Source organism: Sebastes fasciatus, chromosome 8 (genome assembly GCF_043250625.1).
Source record: "Sebastes fasciatus isolate fSebFas1 chromosome 8, fSebFas1.pri, whole genome shotgun sequence".
Taxonomy (NCBI): domain Eukaryota; kingdom Metazoa; phylum Chordata; class Actinopteri; order Perciformes; family Sebastidae; genus Sebastes; species Sebastes fasciatus.
The window spans coordinates 22,594,521-22,621,835 of NC_133802.1; the positions used below are offsets into that span (position 1 = coordinate 22,594,521).

Below are 27,315 nucleotides of genomic sequence, written 5' to 3' on the forward strand. Positions count from 1 at the left end.
GCTTGTGTTAACCACATACCTTATTTCAGGCATCTAACTAAAAACCCATTGACTTCCAGACGAGGGAACCAGAAGTGCTAAAATGTTAACTCATTTCCGGGTTATAGGACTCATTCCTGTAGCACTCTATTAAAGACAAAATAGAAATAATGACGGGAAAGTATGATGAAATAAGATTTGGAAATTATGGAGCCACCCAAGGTGTTATTCTAAGGTTAAAGTTCATAGAGGTCACATTACTTTATGGTGATAAAGTGCATTAGTGAGTCTCTCATCCAAGGACAATTCAAAAGGACTTTTCTAAATCCTTTTTAACTAAATTACACAGTAAGCTGTGGTAAACCATAGACTGTATAAGTGGTAAACCCGTTCTACTAGAACCATAAACTGGATTTGAACGAAAACGGAAACACGCTGAAGTGTTCATCTCACTTCTCTGATCATCTCTGATCGGCCTCTGACCAAATCGCGCGCGAGTGCGTCACTGATGCGTTCACTTGCCTCCATCTCATCTTCCTGCTGTTCAGAGAGTCAGTATGAGCTCATACATGGTGATGTGCAATAATAACTTTTGTTTTAAATATAAATATGTATCATATTGCAACATGATTAAAAAAAAGAATATATTATAATATAATATAATATAATATAATATAATATAATATAATATAATATTTTCATATTCTATTGTTTTAATACACACAAATCAATGACACAGGGGATCTGATATTTGCAAAATAATCAAATTTATTCATTCATATAATAATTCATATTATAATAAAGTGTACAAAAAGACTACAGAAATGGGTCATCTCATCTTACTGCTACAAATTACACAAGTCTTGTAACAAAGAAGCAATCACAGATTTATAGAAAATGCATGGCAACGAACACTGTATCCAACATAATAAGACTTTTTTTTTTGTTATGGAAATTGAATGTTTTGACATTTTCTCTCTTTTAATATGTGGAACTGTATGTTTGGATTGGTCATGTGCACCATCCCGGTTGTTGCTGTTCAGTGTCTTGTAAGCCTATATATAGCAGGGCAGTTGAGCATTGTGCATTTTGCGATAAAAGCAACAAATTTGGCACAGATGTAGGTTTATATTTTATGAAAAGATATAGATATCGGTGCATGGCAAATTTGAACCCTGAAGGCCGTGGCAGCCATTTCTTAAAATGGCCACCAAATAGGAGCTCAATATTCCTAAATGTTGCAGAAAACTGATTTTATTACTTTTACTGATTTCCAAGGTGTGTTCAAGCTGATTAGATCAGATGTCAGAAGATCACAGACATGTTTTTTTCCATATTTTTAATAATATGGGCTGGGCACCATATGGTACAGGACACTCAAAATAAACAAATCAATCAATCTATCAAAAATACACAGTTGCAAGGTAAACTTTGTATGGCTGTTTTTTAATTCAGGAACTGCTCTACATCACGGGCAAACACCACACGTTTTGTCTGCTTCAGCCTTTATTTTGTGGTTCTGTACCAACTCACAGTTGGTTTCATAAACTTTTATTTACAGCATAAAACTGTGGAATGAGACTCAGGCGTATTTATTTGATCACTTTTATCTTTCAAAGTTTGTTAGATGCTGGAACTCAAAGAAAAAAAAGCTTTACAAAACTACCCACATTTATGACAGGAAGTAAAGTAAGCGTTACTGTCTCTGTCCCAGTCCACATTATTAGGTGCGTACAGCATCTGGCTTGAGGAACAGTCTGCTGTGCCAGTAGTCTGGGTTGTCAAATGATGTGTTGTTGCCAGGCTCCCCCATCCCAGCACACACCTTGATGTATCCCCCGATCCCTGCACACCTGCCACTGCCCGTCTCCTCAGAAACAGCCCTCCCCTTCACTGGGAGGTTCTGGTAGTCTGCCTGCTCCCACCCACTGGGCACCACTCCAAATGTGGTCATCTCCTCATACTCCTCCACCATTTCTCCCCCAGCTGTGAGCACATCTGGCCCGGGCATCGCCATACAGCTCAGATGTGCCCCCTGAAGTGCAGGTTGTTTATTTGTGTTCTCCTCTTCCTCCTCCTCAAACTCCTTTTTCAACACCTCCGCTAGTTGGTCTGTTTCTTCCGTCTCTGCTGCACTCTTTGCTGATGTTTGACTCCCACGTCTCTCCCACGCTGGATCCTCTGTAGAGTCTGATCGCCTGATATCCATGTACTCATACCTGCCTATCCCTTGAGCTGCCTCACCTTGGTCAGCTCTGATCCCACTATCAGAGTCTCCAGGGAGCTGATGTTTCTCTGCAACACCTCCTTCACAATCCTCCTCCACTTGCTTACTCCTTACAGATGAGATTGGTGTCAGAGTTTCCACATGTGCTGCGTCCTCTACAGGTGACGGAGCGACGACGGTTGGCGAGGGTAGAGGCGAAGTTTTACGACAAACTGCCACATCTGCCTGTGATGAGACGCCGCTGGTCGAGCAAAGAGGAGCCTCCTCTTTGCTCATGATTTCATACTCCTGGGAGATATTCATCACCACGAGAGACAGATTATTCTTGAGTTTTGAGTTTCTTCGCCCAGAATGAGGGACTCTGCAGACTGTGAGCCATGACAGGAAGAAGATCAGGGGGGGAAGAAGCGTTGATTATGTATTGTTTATGTTATAATTTACCATTCATTTTCAAAAGAGTCAAGCAAATATGATAAATCAGCATCTTAATGCTGGCATTACCTCTCTCTGGAGTGACAGGTGACCCAGCCAGGACATAGCCAAAGTGGTCCACCTCCTCCTCCTCCTCCTCTTCCTCCTCTGCGGTCCACACCTTATACGAGGATGGACTTGATGCTGTTGACAGTTTCCTGTGCCGGCTGATGGATATATGAGGAGTACCCCTCTCGGAGCCAAACCTGGCCCGGTGAAGACTCCCAGTCCGTAAACCTTCCTCTGCCTCTCTGCCGCCACTCCCCCTGAACTCTGACCTCTCTGGCAGCGTCCGCACCGAGCTCAACCGAGTCCTCTGAAGCCACAGCTGAGACAGAAAAGCAAAGAGACGAACTGATGCAGCAGCTCATAGAAATGAATCCTATTATTTTAAAAAGAGACCAGTGGGACCAGAATGTGTCTCACTTCCCTGGTCGTAATATTGATTTTAATACGGCTATAATAAGTGTAGTAATAATGCTGATTTAAAGAGAAGCTGTTCAGAGTTACAGCTAAATATATCCACCCGTGCAATTACAGGGTGGGAATGTGTTTGTTTGCATGCATGTGTGAACGTGTGAGTCTGTATCACCTGGCGGATGCTGTCCACAGGGCTGGGGGTCATTGGCAGGTATCCAATGGGTCCGGCCTGAGAGACACCACTCTAAAATCAGGAAAGAAAAAGAGTTGTGTGAGATGGTTTTCTTTGCCTCTGATCAATGGTCCCAAAAGAGTCTAATCATCAAATCTAATGATACGTGTCCACAAGGGCCTTTTTGGACGTGAGGGAGCGCCTCGCTTCCCGGCATTGGACGCTTGATGGGCTGCCACTCGGCACCTGATTGGACGAACGCTTTCCCTCGTGTGCTGCAGCTCCCAGCTTTTAAACCAGAACCAACATGGCAGCTTGTTTGGAATTTTTTTTCCTCTTATATTTCAAAAATAGCTCACCGAAATGTGTTTCTGAAAACATGTTAGGCGAGAAATAAGCCATGCAGTTGCTGAATCTGTCACCATTTTAGATCTGGAGCGGCTGTGGCTCAGAGGTAGAGCGGGTCGTCCAACAATCGGTTCAATACCAGGTTCCTCCAGTCCACATGTCGAAGTATCCCTGCTCCCTCAGGCTGGGCCATCGGGGTGTGAATGAGCATTTAGATTAGATCCTGATGGGCCAGTTTGGCAGGTTGGCACCTTGCATTGCAGCCTCTGTCATCAGTGTATGAATGGATGAATGCTGTAGTATAGCCTAGAAAGGCGCTATCTAAATGCAAGTCCATTTACCATCAACAACGGTTTTGTTTAAAAGTGTCTCGGGAGTTTCCAGAGGCAGCGAGTCGCACGGCTGCTCACATAGACAATGAATGGGAAGCGTGGAAAGGACGGATCCTGTGGACACGTACCATAAGGTGTATTTCATTACCCTGTAAGAATTAATCCGTGAACGAGACAGACTCCAAGATGGAGAGTGTTGGAGAGGAGGAGTAGTCAAACCGTCCTCCAGTCCCTCCTCGTCTTGGTCTTCCAAAGCTGCCTCCAGAAGCCCTCGCTCCGATTCTCTTCGATGGATCTCTACCGAGGCAGCTTCTTCTCCTTCCAACTACAGAAATACATGGAAGTAAAGGGTTTAAGTTCTAAGTAAACAGCCTGTGTGGACTTAGCATTAAAGGTACAGTGTGTAGGATTTAGTGGCATCTAGTGGTGTGGTTGCAGATTGCAACCAACTGAGTACCCCTCCGCTCAATCCTCCATTTCCTTTCAAAACCGTGGTAATGCCGTTTGCCTCACTCAGGAGTCATTCTTAGTTACAAGCGTGTTGTTGAACTACGGTGGCCTTCAGGTTACGTAAAAACGTGAAAAGCTCTCTCTGGAGCCAGTGTTTGATTTGTCCGTTCTGGGCTACTGTAGAAACATGGCTCCGTGAAGAGGACCTGTTCCTGTTGTAGATATGAAGGTCTCATTCTAAGCTAACGAAAACACAACAATTCTTAGTTTCAGGTGATTATACACTTAAGAAAACATAATTCTGAATATTATATTCCATTTCTGCTAATAGGTCCCCAAAATGTTACACACTGTTCTTTTAAAATGACGATGATAGCCTCACCATCATGACCAGATATCTCGGTGGGTCTCTTGCCATGCGAGTAAAGTCACTGGCCAGCTCTTTGAAGGTCGGCCTTATATTTTCATCAATCATCCAGCCTAAAGAGAAGAAGTAAAACATGTCAGATCATATATTTGTGTGTTGTTGCATACCAGTTGATCACACTCACATTTAACCATGACCATGTAGACGTCTATGGTACAGATTTGGGGCTGTGACAGTCGCTCGCCCTTCTCCAGCAGACTCGGCACCTCCTGTGGCTGCACGGACGCATACGGCTCCGCTCCGAATGACATCATCTCCCACACTGTCACCCCTGTCCGGGAAGAGAGAGAGACGCCACCACATTTAAACGCTCCCTGCCAGCTTGTCAAGAGGAATGTTTGTTTTATTGATGCTGTGAAACACGCAGCCTCTTACCATAGCTCCAAACGTCACTTTGATGAGTGTATCTTCGAAACAAGATGCTTTCCAGTGCCATCCATTTTATGGGTGTCTGGATTAAGAGACACATTTCAGACGAGCCAAACAGATTGGTTTGTTTCCATAAGTGGAAGGGACAGTGAAAACCTTTTAACTGTGACATACTGAATGAGTCATAACAACCTTGGTGTCAGTGTAGACGTATTTCTTGTCGTCGGGATAAAGGAGGTCTGCTACGCCGTAGTCAGAGATCTGGACCTGGTAGTCGTTCTTCAACAGGATGTTGCGGGCAGCCAGGTTCCTGTGGACCATGCAGTGCTCCTCCAGGTAGTACATACCCTGAGACACAAACAAACTGTATATACCCTTTTTATGATCTGACATCTTATTCATAAGACGTGCTTGCTCAAAAAATTCATGCTGCACTCACTTTAGCAATCTGCACACACCAGTTGAGCAGGCGCTGTGGGTCCAGGCTGTCCTTGTGGTGCCTGATGTGCTCCAGTAAGGAGCCCTGTGAGCTAAACTGGGTCAGTAGTTGAAGACTGGGACCTGGGCAGATGCCCAGCAGCCTAACGATGTAGGGATGATCCAGGCCGCCCATGGACAGCATATGCTACACAGTGAGCAAGTTGAAAATGTACTTTTTTTTTTACAATTTGATGATACTTATATTGATCTTTGGTACGTATATTGTATGAAATGTTGTACATATGTCACATTAATGATGTTATAACTTCTTTCAAGACTGTAAGAAGCTTTGATTCTCACATCAGTGATCTCAGTGAAGGTCTGTCGGCCTGAGCTATCCTGGATGGTCTTAATGGACACGGGGATCTTCACTGACTCTCCCTCTGGAGTCCAAAAACCCTTAAACACAAATAAATGTAGGGCAGCACTCACATCAGTTCACAGTGGATAAGCAGTGGATGTGCACAAAGACAAAGAGGTTTAATAAATACCTTGTGGACTGTGCCAAAAATTCCAGAGCCAAGCGCTTTGATTTTCTTCAGCTCTGAGGGCCTCAGGATGCGGGCGTGAACCTTGGTGCCTTTCTCCCCGGGACCCAGTGGCTCAAAGCTCTGACGAAAATAACAAGAATAATTCCCAGATGATTTTTTTTTCTCTCTCTCTCTCTCTGAAAACAAATGCATGCAGCAGACAGTCAAAGCAAAAGGCAGCTCAGGAGGTTGGATGGTCTCTAATGTCTCACCTCTCCGCTCTCCAGGTACCTCCTCATGGCTCTCTTGCGACGGATGGCCAGGCCTCGTTGGTACAGCACGCCCAGGAAAAACAACGCCAGGCAGAAAATCAAGCCAGCCGGGACGCCTAGAGCGATGCCTGTGATCTGACCACTGCAGAGTGAAGCAGAGAGAGATGCTGATGTGGGGATACAAGGTGGGAAAGTCAGATTCACACTATAGCAAAAGCAAAAAATTGCAAGAAGTGGTTGATAAGAAACATTGCATGAAACCAATAATGTCAATCAGGGTAACTATTTACCTATTACAACACCTTTTTAGTTTTTACATTAATTTCGTGCATGAATTCTTTATGATGAAACAGCTTCTCAATAATGATGTCAAAGGCCACAGACATAGATAAGCACACTAGCTGGCAGCACTCAAATAGGAAGAAGCATTTAGGACTGCAGAGATTGAGTTGGGTAAAGAAGATGGAAGACAGAAGCAAAAAGGGTAATTTTCTTAATATGATCTGAATTATGTCTTTGTTTATAAATTTAAACTTATACGTAGGGCTGCAAATAACAATTATTTTGATTGTAAATTAATCTGTTGATTATTTTCTTGATTAATCGAAGAGTTGTTTGGTCTATAAAATGGCAGAAATTGGTGAAAAATGTCGAGCAGTGTTTCCCAAAGCCCAAGATGACGTCCTCAAATGTCTTGTTTTGTCCACAACTCAAAAATATTCAGTTTACTGTCATAGAGGAGTAAAGAAACCAGAAATCTTCACATTTAAGAAGCTGGATTCAGAGAATTTTATTTTTTTTTTTATTTAAAAGAAATGCAATGTCTAAAAACCAAATGAGAGGTTCAGAGATGTGCAGTTTGTGAAGTTAATTGGTGCCTCACTGTGAGTTGTTGATGGATGACACACATTGCGGTGTAGTGTTTTATATCCACCAGCAGGGGGAAACACTCACCTGCTAGCTGCCAGCCTGGCTGCCTCTAAACAATCATTTAATCCTGGGCCTGAGCATCTGTAACAGATAAACACATCATTGATTATTGATTATTGTTACACGTCTACAGATATACACATGAAAATACACACATATATATACGTTGGGTCCAGTCTCACCCCTGTGTGCAGTTCAGATGACATGGTTCACAGTGACCTTCCCTGTTGGGGTATTTGTAGATGAGCCCCTTCTGTCCATCGTTCACCCCAGTGGGACAAGAGGACATGCAGTAAGGACCATCTCGAAGGTTGGCGCACGCCAAACACTTGTCTGCACCCTAAAGAAAGAGAGGAAGGCAGAAAAATATGGAGGAAATGTCAGAGAGATTATTTATAACTCTATGGGGAGGCATTGAAACCGGCAATGAACCAAGACATAGTGCAAAAAAACTGCCTTTGTGTGGATTCCAACGTAGAATAAGTGATTTAGACCATTAGCTACGGCATATGATTTTTAATATAACGGGCAAAGAGAGGCAGCGAGTCAATACAACATTTCGTAATAGAAGAAAGCAGCGATTTCGTCAGCATTTTGTTGAGATTGAGCTGAATGTATCACAAGGGCATCAAAGGTTTAAGTTGTTTGAGAGCAACAAATCAAAAGTCTTTCAATAATTGAGATGGTCATCATTGCTATTTTCTTAATGCAGGGCAGTGACTCATGTCTAGACAGTATTAATACTACTGTATCAAGGGTTCAGAGGTGGGGAGACACAGTAAAACTGTACAAAAATAGTTTTTTTAGGGTCTGTGAGGGTGACATGTCCCCCTATCCCCAGCGGAATTATGCCCTGTAGTAAAGGTACGACTGTAAAAAATAACCACATCAAGAAAACATACCAGTTTGATAGGACATATTTTATGAGTATCTGAAGAGTCATGCTCCCCAAAAACATTATGAGTGGGTAAATAACCAAATGCAAGCGAGAAGAAAGTGATTACCACTCCAGTACAGCTGGCTGTCCCGCTCTGAGGCTTACACTCTGGATGACAGGCAACACACTCGCCATCAGGTCCTGCAAATTCCCTTGGAGCTCTGCATGGGGACACAATATTCAACAAATATATACAGTACAAGTCAGATAAAATGAATAAATTCAACACACAAACAACATTACAAAGAATATCAACACATGCGTGTGTCTACTGACCTGGTGTGGAAGTTACAGCTGCCCACACATGTGCCGTCTCTGCTGTAGTTCCTACAGGAGAGACACTGGTCGGGCCCGGGGCCCCAGCAACCCGAGTCTGAACACAGCGGGTCACACACACGGCCCTCTGCAACTGCACACACAACAACAATGTGAGAAAAACATCAGGGAACTGAAGAAGAAGATGATGATGTATGTGGACTTAATTTTTCTGACCATAGTACATGTAAAAATTATATAGTTTAGTTTATTCAGCTCAAAGCAAAACAAAAGATAACATGTTTTTCTGTCTGGCCTCACCACACTCTGACAGCGGCCTGTTGTTGTTGAGGTTGTTGACACGAACTCTGCGGCCTCTGAACAGCTGCGTCCAGTTTACAGTGTGGTGGTAACAGAGGTTGGCATTCTGACTGATGTACACGCTGCCGTCGCTGATCTCCCGGAGAGAGCGCAGACCCAGTGAGTTAAGAGTTTGGATTCGCATTACCATCAGAGAAAAACGCCTTTGGTTTTGAGGACGGAGGGATGGAGGTTGGAGGTTGGAGGAGGACACAGACAAAAAGAAAGAAAAAACACATTTACATTAGCTGGAGAAATATTTTAAATAGAGCAAATGTCAAAGAATTACTCAAAATGTGTAACACTGATTTGTATCTGCAGATTGTGTTTTAGTTCTAAGCCAAATGGTGCAGCTTGGGGTCTGCGTTATAGGGACACACACATTTACTCAGGTCACTTTTGGGGACATTGACTTACATTAATTTCCTTTATTATTAGAATTGCAATCATCAACATACATACATGAAATTTGACGTCTGCATTTAACCCATCCTATGGATTTAGGACACTCAAGGAAACTTCGATATGCGGACAGAAGGAGTCGGAAATTGAACTTAATCTAACCTAAACCCATACCTAACCTAACCTTAACCAATGATCCTAAAATCCGCCTTTTCCCAATTGGGGACATGTCTTTTGTCCCCAATTGGACAAGCCCTCCTTAGTTAACTGTTTTTTTGTCTAAAACGTGTCCCCAAAGGTAGCCTAAGTTAGAAAAAACACACACACACACACAATCCATACCTGTTCACAGCTGTGAAGCACAGAGAGAGAAGAGATGTTAAAAAGTGTTAACACAATGCACCGGGGGGGTCGTCATGAGATGTTAACACAGAAAGCAGCTTATAGCAGACAGGAGGGTTTAGAGTGTGCCAGAGAGTAGTGATGACACATGGTTATGCAACGCACTTAACATGTAATACAGATAGATATGAGTTTTAGGCAACAACACAAGAATCAGAACCAGCCTGAAGCATAATAAATCAGGTTTAATGTACATAACATGACATCTTAATGGCTTTAAATACCATTTAAATATCTGCTCTTCCCGTATAGAAGAAAATCTTGTAGACAGATTATTTGTTTTATCAGGTTCATTTATTGTCTTTTACTGATTTAATTTCATTAGCTTCCTCTGGGCCGGCTCCAACTGACACAAACATGCACATCAGTGTGTAAAGAAGCCTTACTTGTCGTTGGACCTCCCTTGAATGGTTGCGAGACTCGAGAAAACGGACAGATCGTCCAGCTCTTTGGGCCACGACTGGATATTTAGGATATCTGACAATCAAACACATTAAAAACATAAGGACCGTAAAGGTAGATTTGATTGTTTTAGGCCATAAATAACATATGGTATGACAATTTTCCAGATTATTAGATGGATAAAGGCAATAGGCGTAGAGAACGACACACACTCTTATTTCTTTTTACTGTATTTATTCATAAACAGCTGTATTACCATGTGACTGATGTAACTTTGATAGGAATATTGAGCAGTCTAAAAAAATTATACTATACTAAAATGAATTGAAAACAATTGTCACCTGGATTTAATTTCGATATAAAACCTACTGGTATGCTTTGAAAAATACTTTAAAGTATTATATAGTTCATACAAACCTGTTATTGCTCTGACGGTGCGAAACACTTCCAGCTTTTTGGCGTCCAGGGGTGGGATGTTTTTAAAGGCATCTCTATGAAGAATAATAACACAACAGCATGAACAAAGTGAGTGTACATCACTGCAGAACCTTCAGTCAGGAAAACACAATTACCCAAGAATCCCTGTGACCAGGAAGTGGAGGCTGCCCTGGATCTTGGTGCAGTTGATGAAGCTGTCGATGTTGCTGGAGTCCACTGTCTGTCTGTCCTCGGCGCCAGTGCCTTCACACACTGCAGGGATGACCAAGTCACTGCCGTTAGCTTTGACTGACAGATATATTCAATGTAAGAAGTGGAAAGTGTTTATTAGTGGCAACCTTTTGGGCAGAGCCCGCTGCAGAGCTCACACTGCCTCTGGCCTTCTCTCTCCACCTCCATCTTGTCTGGTGGACAAACGCTCACACAGGAGCTGCCGTCCACCACGAAATGAGCTACAAGAGAAAGAACAGAACAACAATATTTTTGGTAATATCAGGAAGGTTAGTTAAAGTATGTTCCACATTGCGTAACAAATAACAAGACAACATGTTGAGGATATAAACATACAAACAAACAGAGCACTCACTGGGGCACTGGGAGACACAGATTGATCCGTACTGATATTTGGCGTTAGGGTTGGTCTCCATTTGAAACGTCTGCTTGTTATAGATCAAAGTCTGGGGACACTGAGGCACACAAGCTCCAGAGTCGTTGAAATGACGACATGCCTACACAGACAGGTACACACACACAGACACACTTACATTTGAGCAAACGTATGGCTATTATTGAAGTAAATTAGGTATGGGTAACTACGTAAAGAAATCATGTTTATAACCATGGTTTTGCATGTTGACATATCGGCAAACCTCTGGTTCTGAGAAGTGAAGCCAATGAGTAAGTGCCTTAAACTTGCATTCTTTCTAATAGCCAGCAGGGGGCGACTCCTCTGGTTGCAAAAATAAGTCTGATTGTTTAGAAGTCTATGAGAGAATGAGCCTACTTCTCACTTGATTTATTACCTCAGTAAACATTGTAAACATGAGTTTATGGTCTCAATCGCTAGTTTCAAGTCTTCTTCAATACAGCATGATGTTCAATTTGTAAATGGCTACAGTACAGCCTCACAGCAGCTGTGGACTTTTACCCTAAGTTATTGTATTGACAAGCTATAATGTCAGAAAATCAAACCCAAACGACACAAAATAAGCTAAGGTCTCAAAAAGAATAATGTAAAATTCTTTCTGTTTGGCAGCTGCCTCAAATATCAGATGAACCAACAAAAAAGAGTTTTGAAAACAGTTGTCCTGCACAACTGTTTTACCAAACATTGATAACATAGCAAAAAATAAAATGAGTTGAGTGTTTACGGTGTGTAAATTTCAAGCGTCTACAAGGGGATTTCCAAACCACACTAGGGCTGCATGTAATGATAAGTCTCAATATCTATTAATCTGACGATTATTTTCAAGATTAATCGATTAATCGTTTAATTTGTCTATAAATGTCAGATGATGGTCAGAAAATAGTGAAAAATGTTCATCCCAGTTTCTCACAGTCCAAGGTAATGTCTTTGAAAATCCTGTTTTGTCAGTCCAAAACCCAAAGATATTCAGTTTAATATGATATAAAACTGAGAAAAGCAGGAAATCTCCATAATTGAGAGGCTGAAAACCATTTTTGCATGACAAATTACTTTAATTAATCAATTAGTTGACTAATCGTTGCAGCTCTAAACCACACTATTGTACAGTATTACTGTAACAACAAACACCTGGATGATGGGAATTAAATCAAAAGAGTGCAAGGACAAAAAGCCTTCTTCTGAAGAATGAAAAACCTAACAGCATAGTGTCTGCAAAGACTGCCTTTCTCTTCATTTTATCAGAGACGGAGCACTTACAAAACAGTCCGCGTCCAGAGGGCCTTTACATCCCGCTGCACACTCTATGTGACAGCAGTCCCTGGGGCTCGTCCCAAAACAGCGGCCGTTACACTGAGGAGCGCACACCGTCTTAGTCACTGAGACACACAGGAGAGAGACAGGTTGAACAGAGGTCACCAGTGTGCGTGTGTGTTGTGTCTTTCTGTGTGCATCTCTGTGTATTTCTGTCTATGAAGACAGACAGTTAGTGAGGAGAAAGAAGAAGGAGAGAGAAAACAGAGAGAGAAAATCAGGGAAACAGAACAATTGGGCACTCACAGATCTGGCACTGGTCCGCATTTGGGCCCCAGCAGTAATCTCCACAAGATTTGTGGCATGGGCCTGAGAGAAAGAAAGAGAGGCAGCACTTATTCATTCATTCAAAGCCTTTCGCTCCTTTGTGGAGCATAGGCCGTTGACCACAGTCCGCCAGAGTCTTTTGTCCTGGGCTTTCCTCTCCAGTTGTTTCCATGTCAGCCCGCTCTGTGTGATGTCCGTGTCAAGGTCCCTGCGCCAGGTGTTCTTGGGCCGGCCTCTCCTTCTTTTGCCTTGTGGGTTCCATCTAAGGGCCTGCCTGGTGATGCTGGTACCGGGTTTCCGGAGTGTATGGCCAATCCATCCCCATCTCCTTCTCCTGATCTCTTCTTCAACAGGTTTTTGACCTGTTCTTTGCCAAAGATCATTGTTACTGATGGTATCCGGCCAGTGGATGTTTAAGATGCGCCTCAGGCAGTTGTTTATGAATGTTTGTACTTTTGTTGTTGTGGTCTTTGTTGTCCTCCACGTCTCTGAACCATAGAGGAGTATTGGTTTAATGTTGGAGTTGAAGAGTCTGAGCTTTGTCCGCCGGCTGATTTCTTTGGAGAGCACTTATAAGAGAGAGATAATGTGGGATTATATGTGAAATAGGACTATAAAACTAACCTCTCTCTCCATTGTACTGGATGTCAATTGGAGCACTGTTGTCTCTGATGATGTCTTGCCAGAAGATCCAGGGGCCATAACTCAGGTACTTGTTGTTGATTATCTGCACTCCTCCCTCCAGAATCTCTGTGAAGAAATGGTGAGGAAGTATGCAGAGAGAGAGAGAGAGAGGGGATATCATTTAGCAGACGTTACAGCAACATTTCAGATTGCAACCCACAAAAACAGTGTAAACACTTTGTACATACTGAGTAAAATATAAAACACTTGGGTGTATATAGATGGATGACGTGTCTCCAATTCCTCCCACTGTACAAAAGTGAAGCCAAAATATCCCAGATATGGGAGCTGATCATGATGTCATTTGGAGCCAGAGTCTGCGCAGTAGTAATTGGGAGGGACCTGGATCGAGGTCCCGCCCACACACCCGCCCGAGCCAATCACGAGCCAAGCACGGCCGCAGCTTGCTTGGTGAGCCATATGTCTATGGCGTGAGCCACATAACCTGCTTTGCCAGATTGGGCTGATTTCCTCCTAATTGGGCTACTTTTGATTAATTTGGGCGAGTAAAAATACTGTTGGGCTGGAACATGAAAGCAAGGCTTCTTTTGTCAACATTTGGCAGGGTTTTGGAAATATTTCGAAAACATTATGACCAAACAAGCTGTCATTTTATGGTCAAAAACAGAGATACAAAATTCAGTAAACTTTGTTGTGTCCACTCACTCATATATATGATTGAATTGAGTTGCATTCAATCGTCGTTAGGGATAACGGAGAACCTACTTACCTTGACATCATCATCATTGACATTAACATGGCAATTTGTGTATTTGGTTGTCTGACTGCACTCTTTGTGGGTTGCTATATATCTAACATTTTTATTTATTTGATGCAGATATGAAGCTATGTATGATTATGATGTGTTTTCTATTGCGCATGTAATGGTTTAAAGATTTTACATGGGTTTCTGAAGAACAGGCAATAAAGGACCTAAAACTAAATGACCCCATAAAAACTTTAATTAGGATACATATCAAATAATTGTGAGGTGCAGACATACACTAGGGGGCAAACAATCCTTTTACAAAAGCTAGGTCATGAAAACTGTATCCTAGGTTCTTTCTATGTATCATCTGTATTGTGCATGCTGGCTCACTGTCACACTCATGTCTTACTGGGACCCTTGATTAGAAGAGAGACTTCGTTATTGTAATTAGTAACACCTGGGCTTTTCCTGCGATGACGAGTCAAAATATCTGCTCTCAAAAAGACCTCTTAGATAACCTTAGATAAAGTGCTATATCCTAGCATGTCAGAGATTTGGGGAATGGACGAGTTGAGACTACAGTCCCTTAGCATATATCACCACTTCTGCTGACAATGAGGATCAGTTGCGACTGTGATTTCCCCTAAATGTTTCCAATACTTTTTCCTGCTGCCACACTTTCAGAGAATGAGTGATTGTCAGCTTTAAGATCTGTCAACATCTGGCTTTCTCTGCCCATAAAATGGCATGGTTTATGTTTCTTTCAACAAAATTTAAAGAAGCAGCAAAACCTGCGTCTTTGTTCTTGGTGCTTTCGAGTTTATATTAGTTTGTTGTCACTGTTTTGAATTCCTCAAATCTCAGAAAAGCACATTTTACACCACATTTTATCCATGCTTCTGTTTTATCAGTTAACCCCGGTTTACCTGTCAGATTTGCGAGCCCCAGCTGCCGCAGGCCGTTGGAGCCGTCCTTGGGGTAGTTGAAGAAGACAGAGAGAGCGAAGCGTCTCTCGTACAGACTGTTTCCTCTGATGACCCGTAGTTGCCCCAGAGGAATCTCTTGAAAGTGGTTCATGGCGATGAGGACATAGCCAGTCACCTCGCGGATTGTCTTGAGGGGAAAAAAGAGGACTTTTAAACCTTGTTCATAGAAAAGACAAGACATATAGTGGGGATATTTTGTTTTTTTTTACCTTTAAGAAGGATAGGTCCCAGTTATTCTCAATCTGAGTGACCTCCAGGTTTCCCATGATGATCTCACAGCCGTCATACCGGTCCTTAATCAGGTTGTACTGAGTCTCCTGAGAACCGGTGGAGCTCAGTCCATTCTGAGTACCAGGACACACCACTGACATACATACACAGGGAAGAGAGACACATATTAGTTGTATCAATGTATCACCTTTACTTGCTATAGCCTATAGCCTACATGTTTAAGGAACCATGCCAGTGGTTTTGCATGTTTAGCCTATTTACTACAAATTACATGTGGGCCTAAGGCTACTTTACATCACAGCTAACTACTTTACGGAAGTGTGGTTACGTAGTTTAAAGAGCGAAAGAGACACACCAAGCGGGTGGGAGAGGCGGTGGACGGGCCCAACAAACACGAGGCTTTTATCCAGTAGACCACTGTTTGTGTTACGTGCGTCACGTTACAATCAGCTGTTCGTTCGTGACCCCTGTTCACGACGTTCAGTGTCATTTTCACTTTACAAAAATAGTCCGAACCATTTATTTCTTTCCAAAACCTAACTAAAGTGGTTTTGATGCCTAATCCTAAAGCCACGCCAAGGGGTAACTATAGTGGTTTTGATGCCGAAAATAAAGTGACGCCAATGGGGCGTAACAAAGCGTTAGTATGTGATGAGTTGGGATGAGAATGTGTTGGAACTGCGGTGGCCTTCAGGTAACATAAAAACATGAACGGCTCTCTTTGTTTGTTTGGTTTGTCCATTCTGGGCTACTGTAGAAACACGATGGCGCAACATGACGGACTCTGTGAAGAGGACCTGCTCCCTATGTAGATATGAAGGGCTCATTCTAAGGTAACGAAAACACAACGATTGTTAACACTAAAGAAAACATATATTATATTTTATTTCTGCAAATAGATCCCCCTAAACCCTACACACTGGTCCTTTAATGCAGACTGTGATGCATTACACATTCAAGTAGTTTTAAGAGTTCCTGTCGGCTGATTTATTTTAATAACATACATAAAATAATGGAAACCAATGGCAGCTTGGAATGGTATAAAAAAATCATGCAAAAAAACACTAGTGTGGACATGTAAAGATGAACAACTGGTGGATATTTGAGTACTAGGATTATATAGTTTCTGTAGTATTTATGGGCTTGGTGAGTCTTCCTGATACTGTGTGTGCTGCTGTGTTGGCTGGAGAGTTTGATGTGAAGCGCAGTAAAAGAGGCCGGCTGTAACTCTGCTGCACGGAGCAGACCAGGCCCAGGGCTGATGGAGTGGAGGCCGAGGGTCGAGGGAGAGAGGGGCTTCTCTAAGACAAAGTTCCTCATTGTGATGAAGCTATAAATGTGGACAGTGTGTCCCAGTGACTGAAGAGTGACGCAGTGACAGACAGTGCTTCTGTGTGTGTGTCCATGTGCGTATGTATGTGTGTGTCTGATGGGTTGCTGAGATCATACCAACAGACAAAGGGCCGTGTGTGAGTGGGACTTTCTGGCAGAGAGAAGGGAAATATCGTGAACGGAAGGAGACATGCACACCATCTCGCACTGACCAACAAAAACTGTGGCGCTGGCCCTTTATGGGCGAAGATGAGGCACCTGCAGCCGTCAACACAAGTCACATTTCCTGCCTTTATGCAGAGGAGATAAACCAGAATCTCCCAGCTACACTAAAGTGAAGTTGATCACCTCCATAAACAACTTTTAAGGCTTGTTGTGTGTGTTTTTATGGAAAATTGCACAATGACAGATGATCTTCATGCACTTGCTCATTTATGCATGGGTCTCTTGAGTAAACATAGAAGATGATGATGCTGAAATCTACAGCAATTAAAACTCATATGTATGCACAAAACACATGCACAACACACCTGCATAATCCAAACAACTAAATAACTTTTTGAAAAGAAAATGGGTGATTTTCATTAAAACAAAAACAATCATCTACAGATTGCAAACATTAACATGAACCTTGTCCTCAGTAGCTTTTTACAACTGGGTTCAACTAACAGTCATACTAACAGTATACAAAGCGGTGATAAATTGTTGCATTAAGGGCCTTGATCAGAGCCCAGTAACAACAGTAAAAAAGCTCTCAAGGAGGAGAGCACAGTGAGTACTGTGTGATCTGAGACAAAGGAAAGAAGAGATGAGGGTTAGTAGTTTATAAAATATAACCTCTGACAAGTCTAGATGGCTTCAATGTTAATTTCTCTATTCTACTCAATTCTATCCTATTCTATTCTATTCCACAAAATATAGTTGCATACCATGTTAGAAGAAGTTGTGACCTTTCAAGGCAGGCAAAGACTGAAGAGTAACTGCCAACAGGTGAATTCAAGCAGGAACATTATAATTTTTTTTTAATGATAAACAAATATATATATATATATTATAATAATAATAATAATAATAATGATAATAATAATAATAATAATAATAATAATAATAATAATAATAATAATAATAATAATAATAATAATAATGATAAATTGATGAAATAATGTAAATCAAATCAGACTAGACAAGTTTTCTGATATGGAATAATAAATTATTCCCCTACCTTCATCGGTTTGAGATGATGCTGTTTGTAGCCTCCATGATAATATCACACACAGTAGTATGACTCCCCACTGGATCATGTTGATGTCGAATCTATTTAGTGAGATTTTATCATATCACACAAGTTTAGGTAGTCCAATTTTGTGTAGGAAAATATGGATGTATAAAAAAATAAAACATTCAGGTCCCATGCACGCTGTGTTTCTGTAAGAAAGAAAAAAAATCCAATATCATGCAGTCAAAGTGAAGGAGAAATGCAACTCCTTCTACAACTCTTCGAACATAACATTAGCAATAAGAGCAGGATAAATCGAGCCAATTGCAAAACTGAAAACAACGAACAAGTGGCAGTTTATTTTGACGCTGGGTTCCCCCTCCCAGAGAGAGGCATGTGATTGGCCAGGAGCCCGATGGATCCACCAATCAGAGGTCGGTCCGTCAATTTTTTTTTTATTACGAGCTGCTGCCTCAAATGTTGCACTGAGCATCCAAACTGTTAAAATTAGATTTAGGAGGAACATTTATGTAGAGATTGTTTTTATTTTCTCTCAGCAAACAAAATACCTCACAAAAAAACACATTAGGCCCATATAGAAAAGATAAATAACATTTAGATGAATGCACTTTTACCTTTAGTCCAGGCTATAAATTAATATGCAGCTTCTAATATGGCAAACAAATGCTTGTGATCTAAACTTCAATTCAATTCAATTTAATTCAATTTATTGTTATATAGCATCAAATCACAACAGAAGTTATCTCAAGACGCTTTATATATAGAGCAGGTCTTAGACCGTACACCATAGTTTAGAGACCCAACAAGACCATTTGCATGAACACCATGTACCCTATATGTCCCTTTATGTGCAGTTATTTTGGTCTCATGTTGTCAGCTGCTGCTGCATGTGGAAGCAGAGCTGCTGTGTCTCCCCAGTCAGCAGCCCAGTGCTGTGAGTGGCTGCACTGTTTCCCCTGTAAAGAGCAGTATTGTCCCCCACAGCCCTGTCAACTGGTTAATCACCTCTTTGATGCGTATGGAGCGGGTCTGCCACAATGGGGCACATTGTCCAGATGGTCAAGTGACTTCTGAACCCAAAACAAGAACATGCTTAATTTGAGAAAAATAGCCTCAAGATTCCTGAACATGAAGCTGAAAGTGAAAAGGGGGGCGACTCACTAATAGATGGATATTAGTAACTGGTTCTGACACATGTGGCTGTTAATCTCATTTTGTATGAGAAAGTAATGAACAGTTGCTGTTTGTTTGGAAGTATTCCCATGTGGGAATTCAAATAATACTCAATCATGTGGTTTAAATACACATTAATTATGTGCTTCAGCCTGTGCTGTTAAATTGAATCCATAACTGTCCTCCACCAGCAGGTTTCCGTCCAGCAGGAGGAGACAGAGTCTCAGATATCAGGGCTGCTGCAGGGCCAGTGGGAGGTGGACTCTCCGCCAGTGTTTGCACCTACATGGTTGCTTTTACATGATTATTCTTTGACCCACAGTACAAACTCCTCTAATAAAAGGATCAGCTGAGAGTTGTCCACCTGCCTGTTGAATGATGGAAAACTTTACAGAGCAACATTACTCAGTAAGTTGGAAGACACTTTCACAACTTGAGTCAGCACTCAGTGTGTGTGATTGTTTTTCCACTCTTGCTCATTAAAACAGTATGAAGTGAAAATGTCACAGTGGAAAATTGAACAAATAAATGTTTAGTGATTATTTTCACATTCTCAGGAGGGGTTTCTCTGTTGTCAGGTCAAGAAAAGTGGCTTCAATAAAGGCCTGACGATTACACGGTTTCTGCAGAGTCTGGCAGTTTAACGTCGCCACCGCGGTGTCAGCCTCAGTGTCAGCCCTGGTGGCCCTGTCCCCGTCCAAGGCGAGCCGTGGGGGTGACTGCTGTGGCCTTTTGCAGTTGCCACTCCCTTCAGAGATTGATGAATTGATTGTGGGGCTGCTGCCAGTGTGTCTGTGCCCTGGGTGAAGGCGTCCCGGTTACGGGTGGGAATCCCAGCTATGGCATCCGCCCTGGGGCTACTATTGTGGCCGTCCTGCAGGGGTCCCTGGGGGCTGGTGGCCCCGGGAGCAGCTCTGACCCACATACTGCTGTCACACCCCTGGAGACACAGCGGCACTCTCCCCTACACGGACCTCTGATTGGCCCAGACAAAATGACTCTCTGTGGAGCACTGCGATTCCACAGGGAAACTACCTGAATGTGCCAAACTTCTCTTGATGGCAGCAGTTAGGAAAGGCCAAAAGAGAAAGACGACAAAGATGCATGTCCTTCCCACTTATCTGACCTGCTTTCTCCCAGCCCACGTCCACCAGAACATTTTCAATAATCAAGCCTGTGATATGTGCTGTTAATTAATCCGACTGTAGTCTTATTTGGCAACTGGTACCATAAACATTTGCTGAGTTAAAATTAATCCTCCAGTCATAATGTGGACCAGGGGTGATTCTAGGATCAGACCTTTAGGGGGGCTCAACCACTAATAAGATTGTGACGTGTACAATCAAGGGCGTAAGTTTTGTTTCAACATTTGGGGGGGAGGGGCAGATATTAAGCGGGGGGGGTCTTGGGGTTATCCCACAGGGAATTTTGAACGTCAAAAACACTTAATTTCTTACATTTTCTTACGAATTGGATCCACAAGAGTCTCAGCTTTACAGTGATACCTGATTCATGCAATTCCAAGACTGTTTAGGGACCCCAGTATGCATAATTATGCAAATACACCATTTTTAGAATAGGCAAAAATAACACATTTATACTGCATGCAGAAAAACTGCATGTTTTGTTTTTTTTGTTGCCAAAAACTGCATGTGATTATCATAAAGTGGGCATGTCTGTAAAGGGGAGATCCATAGAACCCATTTTCATTCACATATCTTGAGGTCAGAGGTCAAGGAACCCCTGTGGAAATGGCCATGCCAGTTTTCCCTAGCAAGAATTTAGCCTAACTTTGGAGCGTTATTTAGCCTCCTTCCTGACAAGCTAGTATGGTTGATACCAAAGCTTTTCTAGTTTCATAAGATCTTCACTCTAGCTTTAAGACTGACCCCGCTACAGCCTCATAATGACAGGGTTTGAAAATGATTTTCTAGGGGTGCTGAGATTAAATTTAGGTGTGCTTGAGCATATCTTCAAAGAGTCTAAAGTCACCACTGATGTGGACTAGTTAATGAAATAATTAATTTAAAAACAATAGTTCAGCTTTTTTTTCAATGAGGGAGGAATGGAACATTTTGTGGAAAAACCATATGAGACATAAATTATTCCTTAAAGAGAGCGTTTTCTTTTTATATTAAAACCTATGTGGAAGGGATCATTAAATTGTTTGCTCAAAAGTGGGTAAAGGCTGAGATCTAAAAAAAACAAACAGATAAATAATCACCATTTTATAAGATCTCTGCTGAGGAACTAAATCAAGTGTGTATTATAACAAGGGAAAAAATGAATAAGGCAAAGCAAACTTGAGTTTTGGTCTTTTTTATTGATTGATCGACGTAGTGCCAGGAATCATTAAATCATTCAACACTTTTGCACCAGTTTGTGTTGTTTTTATTTCCTCCTCTTGATAATATTCCACTAAATTAAATAAATCCCTTTTCACTTTTTGAATAAACTTTATCTGTTGGAATGTTCTGCAAGTCTTTTCTACATTTGTTCAAGTTAAAATCTGCCAAATAGTCATTGAATGAAGGACGTTTAGCCACAACAGTACTCTGAGTGCATCAGTGTTACAGATCATAGGTGAGATACTTGAATGTTGGACATTTCCTAAATACAAACCTGTTATCAAAGAGAAATAAAACACTGGCAATATAAGGCCACGAAAACAATGTTTACACCAAACTGAACGTAATAGAGGGCACGTCACACACACAAGCTGCTGTCAGTTATACACATCTGCCACCACACTGACCCTGAACCTATCTACAGGTGTATCAACAACACTTTTCAATTTGACCGCGAATACCATGGTTTCTTGTTACATTAACATATATACAGTTGCGCCGACATAGAAAAGCATGCTTTTGCATATTAGAAGGTTGTTCAGTAAACTTTACACTAAATCCATAACATGTATCAGTACAGCATTGTTCCAACCAGCAGCAGTAATTTAGACTAACAAATATAGTCTGAGGAAACAGGCTATTATAATTCACTTTTATTACAGATCTTGTACAGTATTAACATGCCTTATGATGCAGTATTACTATCATCCTCTCTCCTATTTTTTTTTTTCAAATTATGGGATTTGTGTGAACACTCAAGAAGACAAATGATCTAGTAAGCAAATTAAGAAAAACAACACTAAAAATCAACACCTGCCTTTTGGTCCAAAATAAATAAATACTCTATTCAAAAATACAAGAAAGTAACTGACATTTGGTACAACAATAATGCATCTAGTTATTTTGTGCAACATAAAAACACAAGAAACACATGTAATGTCACGCCAATTAGGGATGAATAAATCAGGATGACAAGCAATGTGAGTTCTTTTCACGGATATAGTGCAGCACACTTCAAAAAAGAAACATTCGAAAACCATGTAAGCTCTCTGATATTGCCAATCACATGCTCTGCTGCATCACTCTCCACAGGCCAATAAATAGCAGCGTTTTTTTCTTCTTCCCTAAGCCACAGAGCTGGTACAGTGTGCCTGTTTTGTCATCTGTATCAGTTCAGCTATCACACCTCGCTGACGCCAGACAAATTGTTTTAACCCTTACTGGGGTTAAGTCGACTAAGAACAAATCTTTATTTACAGCAGCGGCCCGCAGTAGTTCACAGCTCTGACAAAGCCCACGAGCCAGTACTGGGATATCTCCATGCAGATTGGGAAGCAGGTAATATACATTGATACCAGCTGCCTCAGCAGTAAATGCACATTGAAATAAAGGGAGAGAAACCATGATGCATTTAGAAAATAAAACCAATAAACAATCGTACGAATAAATAAATAAATAAATGACAATTATATAAATGGTTTAAGACTATCCAGTATGTCAAATAAATAAAATAAAAATAAACACATCTGCATAAAATCTAAAATAACTCGATTTTTTTTGCACAAAATGAGCTCTAAAACGCATCATTTGGTGGTAAAACATAAGTATGGACAGAAAAAGGACAACTTTACATTTATCTGAGCCTGTATACTGTTTTTAAACGATGTGATATGATAGTAGTAGTAGCCCCACTATACTATTATAACATTCTTTATCATTTACATTAAGTTTAAAGTATCGGACGGTTGCTCTGCCATGATGAGTCTATATATCATTACGTTTTCTGATCAAATTAAAAGGTGATGGAGGACAAAGAGACTGCAAAGTAGGGGAAATACATATGCCTTTACAGTAACATTATACTATTACATCCCAATATTTATGTATTCAGCGTGTAGAATGTAAGTCATTTAGATCAACTTCAACACCATTGGTTTGTAAATATTTAAAAACGCTCACCGCAGATCCAAAAAAATTAAATTAATCAAAATAAAGAAATGAAAAAAGTATTTTTAAGAGGGAGGAAGCCATTGAGAGTCACCCCCTGGGAGCTTTTCAGCACTGCCTCTCCATGTAAACACAATGGATCCACTATAACCACTACCTGGAGCTGGCACCCAGGCTCTTCCCCACGCTACTGACCGGACCCCTTCACTTTTTGTTCTTCAGCTGATTGGCCAGCCAGTCCAGGCCCTCGTAGAGACCGTCTCCACTAGTGGCGCAAGTGGCCTGAATGTACCAGTTGCGGTGGCGTAGGGAGTGCAGGCCCAGCTTGTCTGTGATTTCTGCGGCATTCATGGCATTGGGCAGGTCCTGAACAAAATCACATCATGTGTGTCAATCAGGAGGCCTCAGTCGGTGCAGAAAGAATGGAATACAAAAGAAGGAGACACAAGTACGCCTGTACCTGTTTGTTGGCAAAGACGAGGAGAACCGCATCCCGCAGCTCATCCTCAGCCAGCATCCTCATCAGTTCCTCCCGAGCTTCGTTCACCCGCTCACGGTCATTGCTGTCCACCACAAAGATCAAACCTGCAGGGAGAGGTTTAAGAAGTGTCTTTTTTAAGGGTTAAACAAAACAAAACCATCAGCTCCCATCATCCCACTGTTAAAGGCAGGGTTGGTACAGATTTTACAAATTTTTTTTGTCATATTTGTTGTAATTCTCATTACATCCCGACAGCAATCAATAAATCAAATGCTAAAAAAAAAATCCGGTAACAGTGGCGGTCGCAGGGCAGTAATAAACCCGTCCAATCAGTTCATTCGGCCTGAATGTAATGATTGGACGGGCTACCTACTTGCACGTACTCTGCCCGTGCACTCATTGCGCATTACCGGAGTCTTCCACAGCTTCAACCGTTGACATGGTAATCGACCTCCAAATCAGTATTTGAATGCATCATTTTTTTGTTTTTGATAAAAGTATGTAATAATAATGTAGAAATCCCCAAATAGCCCATGAAATAAGGAATAATCCCACAGCATTATTCATATTCAACATCAATTATTATTGTAATTATCAGACAGATATCGCTGTTTGTTGTGTGTAGAGGTACATGTGTGTACAGTAGTGCGGCAGGGGCACTGTCTAAGACACTGAAATGGGGGAGATGGAGACAGACAGACAGAAGAACATGTCAGCCTGCCAAGTCTCGAAGCTTCGAATACCTTTGAATATTTCTCATCAAAGCTTCGAAGCCCATCTTTGCCCGGGCTTTCAACATGACTAAGACGATAATCATTTGAAAACGAGGCTGAGGAGGCTGTTTGAAAATGACCTCATCTAAAACATTAGTCAGATATGCCCTCAGATGCAGTGTGCTGCAGGATCTGCCACAGGAATGAGCAGCCCTGTTCAGTCAAACATGGCTAACTAGTGCATCATCTAAAAAAGGGGCTGCTGGTCTGTCTGGCTCACCCTGGGTGTTCTGGAAGTAGTGCCTCCACAGGGGACGGATCTTGTCCTGGCCACCCACGTCCCACACGGTGAAGCTGATGTTCTTGTACTCCACCGTCTCTACGTTGAAACCTGAATGAAAAAACGAATCAAAATCAGTTACACAAGCGACAGGTGTTTTACCTAACGCTATCAGTAAGGAGTTCTTTTCCTCACGCACCGATTGTGGGGATGGTGGTGACGATCTCCCCCAGCTTCAGCTTGTAGAGGATGGTGGTTTTCCCAGCGGCGTCCAGCCCCACCATGAGAATCCTCATCTCCTTCTTGCCTATCAGGCTCTTCAACAGGTTGCCAAAGATGTTCCCCATGATGACTGGTGGCTCTCACCTCAACTGCAACAGAACTGTTACACAGAAAACCACTTTATATAGCAGCGACATAGCAGCCAAAACAAACCACATATAGAAAGTCAAATAAGCCACACAAAAAAAAAAATCACGCGGTGAGACACAGTAGCTCTTCAAAAGCAACTCTCAACATTACCACCTCGTTAGGGCTCGAAGCCACCTCAGAGGAAAGCCAGTAAAAGCATACTTCACACCTCGGCAGGCGGCTGACCTGACTTACAGGCTGCTGCTTTACACTTTGACAGCTCACATGGGGAAACCGGCCGCCATACTGCATCTCTGTTATGTGGATCAGCTTTCATGTGGGTGCAGAGTAACCACCTTTTATGCTGGCAATTGAATAAATGGCCAGTGTAACAATCAATTTGTATTATATTAAATGACACATTACCTCAGGTTGTGAGAATGTATGGTGCACACACAGCTTTAAGGTGAGAGGTAAATGTAAAACGTTAGAGCTTTCTGCACGCCTTTGTATACAGCTCATCTTTGGTTTAGCTACAAGAAAAGTAGTTTGCGAAGGCTCATAGTGGCTTACAATGATGCAATGAGGTTGTTGCTTTGGGTCAACTGTTTGTGTCCTCTGGTATTCCTACATGTGAGGCACTTTTAAGACATTTGATGTATAATTTTATATGTCGTTTGGATGAGTCAGAGAACAGCATCATAGAGGCTTTAACCAGCCCGAGCAAGAGCTGCACTCGGTACTCATCCTCGGTACATATGAATTGAATGATGAACTGCTGTGGTCTTATCTTGTATGTTTTTTTGGTTTCTTTTTCTTTTCTTTTCTTTTCTTGCTATATGGACCCTCCTGTGTGTCTGAAATAAAGTTTGAATTGAAATGAGGTGACAGAAAGCAACAAAATATTGACTGAATCAATATTATAGCAGGTTACTGACCTTGAGTACTGATTTTGTATCATGTATTTCAAAAGGTGATATATTTATGTGGTTTTACAGGTGGCAATATGTAGGAATTAGGAAGAAAACTCCCTCCGAGGTGTGGGTTTAACCCATTAACCATAACAAAATAAAGTTTGAATTGAATTGAGGCTGTGAATTTCCTATCTTGGTATGGCCCCTTTAACAGACAACTTGTGCTATAACATATCCTACCTTGAGGGGCATTTATTTAAGGATATACCGAAATTAACACCAAGAAAATGCCTCCACAGCTTACTATGAGGCTTTTGGGGCATCCTCATTTTGCTCTGGAAAGCCTTTATTTTTAATCTTGTAACTATATGACTGAATTGCTACCATTCATATATACATTCTCACTGTACAATATCATTTTCCACTTGTGCAATTTTGTTAACAGTCTGTTTATTGTCAATACTTTATATACTGCTCCTATTTTTATACTTCCTTCTATTTAAATGGTTCATATTAATATAATAAATGTATAATAAATAATAAAAAAGGACTTTTTTATAATAAAATAATAAATGAATATCTTATCTTATATATATCAAATGAACAAGCTAGCACGCTGCTAGCAGAGCCTGTTACAGCTGCAGCATCCATGCACATCTGTCATAACGCGAGAAGAAGATGCTGATGCTGCAGTCCAAAGCAGGGCAGGTGATGAATTTAAATGAGCCAAATTACGTATTTGAGGCGTAAAAAGATATATTATTCGATAGCAACGCCGACAATATTAGCTAATGTCTTCAGTGTGGAGATTTCGGGTGTAAATTGTGAGCTTTAATCTCTCCTCAGTACAGTCACGACAAGAGGCAGCAGTCAGTCCGGCCTGATGTCGTCGATTAACGGCGGTTCATTTAACCCGAGAGGTGTCACAACAAGGCGTTAAAAACAGCCACACATAACACTGCGGTCACCTTTTATTACTTGTATACATCTTTGAGCATTTTTTTCCAGCATCTCATTCAACACTTACCCGTCAAAGGCAGGCAGGCAGGCAGGCAGGCTACCAGCTGGATGCAGGCAGAGAGAGAGAGGACTGGATGATAGTATCGCGATGAGCAACGGTGGTGATGCTGTGAACTCTCGCGATAGTTTGGGCTGTCAAGGA

The 27,315-nt window shown here is 41.6% G+C and overlaps 2 protein-coding genes across 2 annotated transcripts; both read right to left on the minus strand.

Annotated features, from left to right (window-relative positions):
- Positions 1 to 753: 753 nt before the first annotated feature.
- erbb3b (erb-b2 receptor tyrosine kinase 3b) lies at positions 754 to 18,257 on the minus strand. Its single transcript, XM_074644355.1, has 28 exons — positions 17,932 to 18,257; positions 15,356 to 15,510; positions 15,087 to 15,273; positions 13,392 to 13,517; positions 12,747 to 12,809; positions 12,447 to 12,565; positions 11,130 to 11,271; positions 10,882 to 10,995; positions 10,678 to 10,795; positions 10,523 to 10,596; positions 10,090 to 10,180; positions 8,861 to 9,063; positions 8,561 to 8,693; positions 8,352 to 8,445; positions 7,530 to 7,687; positions 7,372 to 7,428; positions 6,418 to 6,559; positions 6,167 to 6,286; positions 5,976 to 6,074; positions 5,635 to 5,820; positions 5,388 to 5,543; positions 5,202 to 5,277; positions 4,951 to 5,097; positions 4,782 to 4,879; positions 4,098 to 4,274; positions 3,270 to 3,341; positions 2,708 to 3,005; positions 754 to 2,574 (listed from the first exon to the last, which is right to left on the minus strand). The coding sequence occupies exons 1-28, from the start codon at positions 18,008 to 18,010 to the stop codon at positions 1,703 to 1,705; spliced, it is 4,356 nt and encodes a 1,451-aa protein (XP_074500456.1). The 5' UTR covers positions 18,011 to 18,257; the 3' UTR covers positions 754 to 1,702.
- Positions 18,258 to 21,422: 3,165 nt separating this feature from the next.
- arf3a (ADP-ribosylation factor 3a) lies at positions 21,423 to 27,261 on the minus strand. The gene is made up of 5 exons (XM_074644356.1): positions 27,181 to 27,261; positions 25,088 to 25,270; positions 24,889 to 24,999; positions 23,875 to 23,999; positions 21,423 to 23,780 (listed from the first exon to the last, which is right to left on the minus strand). The coding sequence occupies exons 2-5, from the start codon at positions 25,233 to 25,235 to the stop codon at positions 23,619 to 23,621; spliced, it is 546 nt and encodes a 181-aa protein (XP_074500457.1). The 5' UTR covers positions 25,236 to 25,270; positions 27,181 to 27,261; the 3' UTR covers positions 21,423 to 23,618.
- Between the last annotated feature and the right edge of the window lie 54 nt (positions 27,262 to 27,315).

Excerpts from the sequence above, each read along its gene's own strand:
- arf3a (XM_074644356.1), bottom strand. The coding sequence starts at position 25,235 with ATGGGGAACATCTTTGGCAACCTGTTGAAGAGCCTGATAGGCAAGAAG. Across the intron at positions 25,000-25,087 it reads CACCACCATCCCCACAATCG|GTTTCAACGTAGAGACGGTG; the intron begins GTGCGTGAGGAA and ends TTTTTCATTCAG. Across the intron at positions 24,000-24,888 it reads CTACTTCCAGAACACCCAGG|GTTTGATCTTTGTGGTGGAC; the intron begins GTGAGCCAGACA and ends CTCTCCCTGCAG.
- erbb3b (XM_074644355.1), bottom strand. The coding sequence starts at position 18,010 with ATGATCCAGTGGGGAGTCATACTACTGTGTGTGATATTATCATGGAGG. Across the intron at positions 15,274-15,355 it reads GGGACCTATCCTTCTTAAAG|ACAATCCGCGAGGTGACTGG; the intron begins GTAAAAAAAAAC and ends TTTCCCCTCAAG. Across the intron at positions 3,006-3,269 it reads CTGTGGACAGCATCCGCCAG|CTGTGGCTTCAGAGGACTCG; the intron begins GTGATACAGACT and ends TTTCTGTCTCAG.